The sequence below is a fragment of the Pterocles gutturalis genome, unplaced genomic scaffold (genome assembly GCF_000699245.1).
Source record: "Pterocles gutturalis isolate BGI_N339 unplaced genomic scaffold, ASM69924v1 scaffold5818, whole genome shotgun sequence".
Lineage (NCBI taxonomy): Eukaryota > Metazoa > Chordata > Aves > Pterocliformes > Pteroclidae > Pterocles > Pterocles gutturalis.
The window spans coordinates 5,732-12,874 of NW_010117835.1; the positions used below are offsets into that span (position 1 = coordinate 5,732).

The 7,143-nt window shown below is 48.3% G+C and overlaps 1 protein-coding gene across 1 annotated transcript in view; it reads left to right on the forward strand.

Annotated features, from left to right (window-relative positions):
- Positions 1 to 1,100: 1,100 nt before the first annotated feature.
- Positions 1,101 to 7,143, forward strand: part of PIK3CD (phosphatidylinositol-4,5-bisphosphate 3-kinase, catalytic subunit delta) — an 18,073-nt gene continuing 12,030 nt past the window's right edge. Inside the window, exons 1-8 of the mRNA XM_010075949.1 lie at positions 1,101 to 1,178; positions 1,549 to 1,712; positions 2,711 to 2,939; positions 3,351 to 3,580; positions 4,429 to 4,608; positions 5,190 to 5,339; positions 5,667 to 5,756; positions 6,823 to 7,044. Coding sequence (XP_010074251.1) covers positions 1,572 to 1,712; positions 2,711 to 2,939; positions 3,351 to 3,580; positions 4,429 to 4,608; positions 5,190 to 5,339; positions 5,667 to 5,756; positions 6,823 to 7,044 — 1,242 coding nt within the window. The 5' untranslated portion in view covers positions 1,101 to 1,178; positions 1,549 to 1,571. The remainder of the gene's footprint in view (positions 1,179 to 1,548; positions 1,713 to 2,710; positions 2,940 to 3,350; positions 3,581 to 4,428; positions 4,609 to 5,189; positions 5,340 to 5,666; positions 5,757 to 6,822; positions 7,045 to 7,143) is intronic.

A 7,143-nucleotide genomic window follows, 5' to 3' on the forward strand; every position in this document is an offset into this window, starting at 1 on the left:
TACTCCCCTCCCTCTAAAGGCACATGGGTGGTTTTGTGGTCTCAGTATCCGGCCTCGGTCATACAGCATGTGCGCTAAGGAAGCAGGACAGATAAAACATTGCTCGTATTTCTGGGAATCCTTACCTCACTGCTGATGGGGAAGTGTCGTGCTCCAAGGCACTGGCAGATAAGATGCTGCTTGTCGTTCTGAAGCATAGGGCTGGCTCACGAGAAGCTGCCAGCAGGACTTCATGATTTGGGAGACCCAACTCTTCAGCAGCGTGTTGCTCAGTTTCTTTGTAAGTTTGTGCGCTGTCTGACAGCTGCAAAGCCATATTTTAAGTTGTGAATGAGCAAATTTTGTACTGGTTTCATGGGCTGAGGATAAGCTAGAATTGCTCAGGGCACATGTGTTTAGAACCAGCAAAGAGTCAGACTGGCAGGAGGCTGAAGGCTTGGTTTCCACAGCAGCTATGAGCCCTGTCTGTGTGAGCACCCTTCAGGCTGTACTACTGGCGTGCTTCTCTGCTGACCTGGTGGAAAAACTCTCTGGTAAGTGAGAAGGAATTTAAGTGAGCTGGTTTCTCTGCTGAGGTGGTTGAAGGGGGTTGGAGCCACTGACCTGTCTCTTGCTAGGAGCTAACAGCTCCAAGCTCTTCCTGCATATGGGGACGCTGCTCTCTGCTGCCTGTCATCCGTGGGGGAAACTGGAGTTTTATACTGCTGCAGTATTTTGCTTGTGGGCAAATGGATGGAGCGTGAGGGTTTCTATGACTTTGGTATTACATGACTTTAAGAAACCATACGACAGGCTTCTGCTGAATGCCTCTTGTTTTCGCTGTTCATGTGTATACTTATTCTGTGTTTGAAAACAACAGTTTGTATCTGATAGCATTCAGGTTCTTCTCTTCTTTGCATTCTTTGAATGCACTGAGAATAAATTGTAGAGCCCTGCCAAGTGAAAGGATGCAGGTGGAATTACCAGACCTATTTTGACTGCCTTGGCCTTAGATTTCATTTTTCCTGTACTTGTAGAGGGGGGGACATACAGTGGTGTATTATTTGTTTGTGTAAAAACACATGCATACTCAGAACCAGCAACACCTCTTTCTCCCTCTTGCAGACTGGAACTGAGCTCTGGAAAAACAAAGTGGAGCTTGGAGCATGTGGCCTGAGGATTGCCTTACAAAGCCTGGGGTAGGGAATCATTGTTTCTCTTGGCTGCTTGGTCGCAGATGAGCTATCAGGACAAGTACCTTTGTTCTCAAGTGAAGATAATTTTTTAATTTCTTTGTCAAATACAGGTGTAGTTGTTAATTCCAGTCTCAAAGAGATTAAGAAAGGGTTCAATTGAAATAGACGCAAATTCTATAGTAAGAATGCCTCTGTAGCTTAAAGGCACTGGACTGGATATTTGACTAAGTTGCCTATTTTCCTGAGCTATGAGGATATGCTAACCTTCCTTTCTTTGGGTCCTTTTGCATATTAACTTTCTACAGAGCCCAGCGCAGATCTGAGGAGATACTGTGTAGTCAACAGCAACAGACTTTTTTCCCTTTTCTTGCAGGTGGTAGCTAATAAGTGAGCAGGATGCCCCCAGGCATTTACTGCCCTACGGAATTCTGGTCGAAGGGGGAAAACCAAAACATCCAGGTGGACTTTCTGCTGCCCACAGGCATATATTTAAACCTCTCTGTGTCCTGCAATGCCAGCTTGGGCACCATCAAGCAGGTAACAGCCTTGTTCTACAGTCTTCTCTGCAGTGTCCTGGAAAGAGGAGTCTGTGCTTGGGGAGCATCTGGGGAAATGTGTTGGGTCTTAACTCAGTGCAAGTTGGGTTTCTTCTGCATTGCTCTGAGCCAGTTCCTTGTGACTCACTGTGACACCCCCCCCTTTGTTAGAGCCTCTGCAACCCACTAAACCCACACCTAGCTGCTGAGACTGCCAGCAACAGGGTGCTGGTGGTGGTACCAGTGGTGTCGGGCTCCATTCTCTGGGTGCTTGTCCAGCCTTGGGGTGGGAGTTAGGGTAACTGTGGTGTGAGGGGCAGGGCCATGCAGGGCTCATGGACTGTGTTCGGTTACTGCTCACCTGACCACACCAGTCCCCACGTTGGATTTTTCATTATGAAAGTTCTTGTGTATGCATGTGCAAGTAAAAGAAGTCACCCCAAATAGTCAAATACAGATGCTGGGCTCTCTCCAAGTATTCAGGATGCCAGCCCATTTTGTCACAAATTTCATGTTATTGGGGACAAGTTACTTAACCCAATTTTGCTTCCAGTGGGAATAACACCTCTGTTTCACAAGGCTAGCAGTCAGCAGGTACTACCATGAGGTATTCGGGTGGGGGTTATTTAAATACTCAGACTGAGGGATTTACTTTGCCTGAAACAAATGGCAAGCACGAAAGAAGTCAGTTAAAGGCACTTGCAAATAAATCCACTCAGCAGTTCAGCACAAGTTGGAGCCACCAGACTTGTCTGAAAAGCAGCTTGTGATTGCAGGTCCAGGAACTCTGTGAGAGGGTTTGGCTGTGCGTTGCCTTCGCTAAACTTTGAAAAGCAGCTTGTGATTGCAGGTCCCAGGAACTCTGTGAAAGGGTTTGGCTGTGCGTTGCCTTCGCTAAATGGTGTGTCTTGGGAGAGTGAGGCTGTGGGGTGACAGTGGGAGGAAGACGAGGTTCTGGCAGTGCAGCGGTAGTTTTCACCCTGCTGTTGGTCTCCCCAGGTGGTGTGGAAGCACGCTCAGTATGAGCCGCTGTACCATATGCTCAGCGATCCTGAGGCCTATGTCTTTACGTGCATCAACCAGACAGCAGAGCAACAAGAGCTGGAGGACGAGCAGCGACGGCTTTGTGACATCCAGCCCTTTCTACCCGTACTGCGGCTCGTGGCTCGAGAAGGCGACAGAGTCAAGAAGCTTATTAACTCCCAGATCAGCCTGCTTATTGGAAAAGGTCAGTTCCCCCATCGTTGGTCTCACCAGGAGTGTGGCAGGGGCATCGGCTGTAGGTTAAACATGCTTCTGTCCCAGACAGCCTTGAACGTATGGAATAGAGATGGAGCCCTGCTTACACAGGAGATGAAATTAGCAAGTTTGGTCTCTTGTGGATCTGGTAAGGGAACAGTGTGTGTGCAGGCCCTAGAAGGGTGATCTTTCCCGCTGGCAGAGGGCTGTAGCAATTGACTCAGTGCAATTGTACATAGTGACTAAGTGATTACTCGTGGCTTGGCTGACTCTTCTCCTTTTGGCCAAATATAAAGGACGTATTTAGGAAGACTTTTCACAGACACTTGATTATCAAAAGCTGTTTTCCCCCATTGGGTGCAGGTGCTAATTTTGTCTTTCTGTCTTACTCTCCACATAGGTTTGCATGAGTTTGACTCTGTGCAGGATCCAGAGGTGAATGATTTCCGCACCAAAATGTGCCAGTTCTGTGAGGAGAGAGCAGCAAAGCGGCAGCAGCTCAGCTGGGCGGCTTGGATGGAGTACAACTTTCCCTTGCAGCTGGAGCCCATGGCCAAAGGCCTTGGGACTGGCCCTCTACAGACCCCCACCAGGAATATTTTTGTCAACGTCAAGTTTCAGTCTGGCGGGGTAAAGCACAAATTTTTCTGTGACAATGTTTAACAGGTTTATGCTTTCTCTTTGGGAACCTTTGGGCATTGGAGACAGAATAATGTGTGCGTGGACAGTGTTCCCATGTGTTTGGTGTTCATCTTCATTCTCCAGATTCCTTTGCCTGTGGAGATGGTTGGGAGGGAGACTCTGAGCCTCCAACCAAGGGAGCTGTTCCCCTTCTGGATTTATGTTGGGTGTACTGGTTAGCTGGTAGCTGAGGCTGCAGCATGCACATGTGGTGGAAGGCTTTTTGGAGTAGAAGAGGAGCATGGAATCCAATAGATGCCTTTCCTTTTGAAGCCCAAGAGTCTGCTCAGCTCATGCTCAGCATACACTGCTTGCGGGCATCGGTCTCTGTTGCCCGTGGGCCCCTGTTCTTGCCCGCTCCCCTTGGTTAGTGTGATTTTTGCATGTTGTGCCTGGGCATGGAGCAGGAGCCACCCCCATGGGAGAAGGGCCCTCCAGAGCAGTGTGTGTGAGCACGGTGACCCTTGCCACCCTCTGCCTTGCTGGTGGAATGACAGTGGGAAAACTTTTAATGACTAGCAATCATATGAACTGGTGATTCTGCTTAAACTGGACTTTTGAGGTTCCTGATTTCCAGCCTTGCACTTGTGCTGCTGAAACGTGCTTCTCCCCAGTCTGGCAAACATCCCTGATTATTTGCTAATATGTGTGTGTGGGTAATTCTTCCTTCCTATCCTTCTCTTTATTGTCAGTAATAGGAGTGTTGTTACTTATCTGCTGAGCTACCACTGCTCCTTGTGCTGATTTTAGCTCTTTGCTGGTGTTTGACAGTGTATGCTGTGTTGTTGGGATTGCAGGAGAGCTTCACTTTCCAGATCTCCCCGAAGGAGTTCCCCATCACGTTAATGAGCTATGCTATCAAGAAGCAGGCTACTGTCTTCCGCCACGAGACAGTGGAGAACCCAGAGGACTATACCCTGCAGGTGAATGGAAAATGTGAATATCTCTATGGGAACTACCCCCTGTTCCAGTTCCAGGTGAGCCTTTTGTCTTGCTTTATCAATGAGTCTGTTCCCATATGGTCTCCTCTTATTGGGACAGGGGATTAAGATGTGTTACCCTCCATCAAGGAGACAATGCTGTTTATCCTTATAGTTTTGGGGGCTAGTGATCCAAGCCCATCCCTGGGTACCACATGCAGTGTAAATGCATTTATAGGTTATGGTTCAGGAAATGTCTTCTTGCTTGCATGGTGGGCTGGGGGTTCTCTTGCTGAAAGCTGGGCAAGTAATCCTGTATCCTGTATTCCCTGGCAGGGCAAACTGCTGTTGGGAGTGCTGAATCCTTCTTGGTGTTTTCACTTAATGCAGCCATTTGAGTCAGTTGATGAAATGCCAGCTGTAAAAGGCACTTCATATTCTCAGTTCTGGCAATGTGACTCCAGTGAGTTGCAGGTTTATAAAGCAAGAGGACATAAATTAAAACTGAATTTTGATTGTTCCTGTGTCCTTCCCTTACTCCTTCCACCTGTTTCTGTTTCAGCCAGTTCTGATTTGCTTGACTGCTCTTGCCTGCTGGACTTTGTTTCATCCATGCTGACTCTGTCCTCTCTTTGCAGTATATTCGCAGCTGCCTGCACCGAGGCCTAACGCCCCACCTGACCATGGTCCACTCCTCCACCATCATTGCTATGAGAGATGAGCAAACCAACTGTATTGCCAGTCCCCCGAAGATGGCTGCCAAGCCTCCCCCGCTCCCTAAGAAAAAGGTAAAAGGGGACAGTGACCCAGTGGGGTCACCCTGGACTCATCCGATGATAGAGATGCTGATCTTGTCTGGGAACAGCAGCTGGTTCTCCCTGCCTCGCTCAGCATGGGTTCCTAGCTACTGTCTAAGAGCTGGGAATTTCCAATCAGCCTTCCAGCTCCCTCCACAACTTTCCTGGTTGTCACAGACTTCATGCTGCCCACCTGCAGTGCAGTGCAATGCTCTTTTCTGTTGGAGCAAAAAGCATGTCATGAAAGATGAGGTCTGGCACTGGCTTGAGAAGTCTTTGTTGTGTCTGTTTCTGATCGGAACCCTTTTCTCTTTCTAGCCAAACTGTGGTTCTCTCTGGTCCTTGGAGCAGTCTTTCTACATTGAGCTGGTGCAAGGCAGCAAGGTTAATGCAGATGAGAGAATGAAGGTAGGTACTGACTCCCTTTGGGGTTCTGGTTTTGTGATTTGGCTTTCCCAGTTGCATCTGTCCTGTTTGTGTGGCGAGGAATCTCCTGTGATCCTCCGTCATGGTTCATTCAGCCTTTGGGCAGTTTCTAAACTGCAGCACAACAGGAAGGGGAAGGGAGCTTCCTAGCTAGCAGCCCAGCAACGGAGCAATGCATTCTTAGAAACACTCCCCTGCAGAAGTTCCTGAGCAGCAAGCAGAGCTGCTGCCCTGTGGTGATATTACTTGACAGTGGTGTGGAGGGGCAGGGAAGTCTGCAAAAAGCAGGCGAGGGGAGATTCAGCTCTGAGAAGAGAGAATGGTGGGAGAGGTGGTGACTGGTAAAGACAGAAAGCATGATGCAGCAAAGCAAGGTGTTTGCCATGAAGGGGGAGAGCAGGCCAATGAGGAGAAAGGGAATGGCTGTGCTTTGGGAGAGGAAGAAGACAGGGCAAGAATATATCACACATACAGGCGATCTGCAGCCCAAGACTTTGTAAAGAAACAGGCAATGAAACAGTTATTTTTTTCTGCCCAGTGCCCCATGGTTTTTGCAAGGACCTTCTCCCCGGGAGGGCTCCTGTGATTCAAACTAGCCAGCAATACTGTAACAAGAGGTGAAGGTGGGGATGAGCTTGGCCTGTCAGCTGTACAGCGATCTGTCAGACTGCAAGAGCAGTGCAGATTTGCAGGCAAACGTGACAGGCTCCTGAGCTTTTGCAGAATCTTGGTGGGCAAGTTTTGATGAATGTTTATATTGCCTGGCTTTACAGGATGAAGCCTGTAATACTGTTACCAATGGATTGCCCAACCATTTTGCAATGATTAAGCAGCTTTTGCACATCCGCAAGAAGTAAAAAGATAACAATGCCCTTACTGAAGCTGAGTAAAGATGAAGATTAAGGAACTTAATGTCTCAGTGAATCGGGAAAGAGACAGGAGCAGGGGAGTGGATGCCCTGTCCCATTCCTCTTCTAATCATGTGTCTTCAGCGAAGAGGTCAAGTCTCTGTGGATTCATGGTGTTCTCTTATTTTTCCTTCCCTCAGCTGGTAGTGCAAGCAGGTCTCTTTCATGGCAATGAGATGCTGTGCAAGACAGTGTCAAGCTCTGAAGTGAATGTATGCTCAGAGCCAGTGTGGAAGCAGAGGCTGGATTTTGATATTAACATCTGTGACCTCCCCCGTATGGCCCGGCTCTGCTTCGCCCTCTATGCTGTCATCGAGAAGGCGAAGAAGGCACGTTCCACCAAGAAGAAGTCCAAGAAAGCTGTAAGTAGGACACCATTGTGAACCAAATGCCCTTTGCTTTCAGAAGAAGACTTTATTAATAAAAGAGCTTACAGAATGACAGCCAGTAACTGCTTCAGC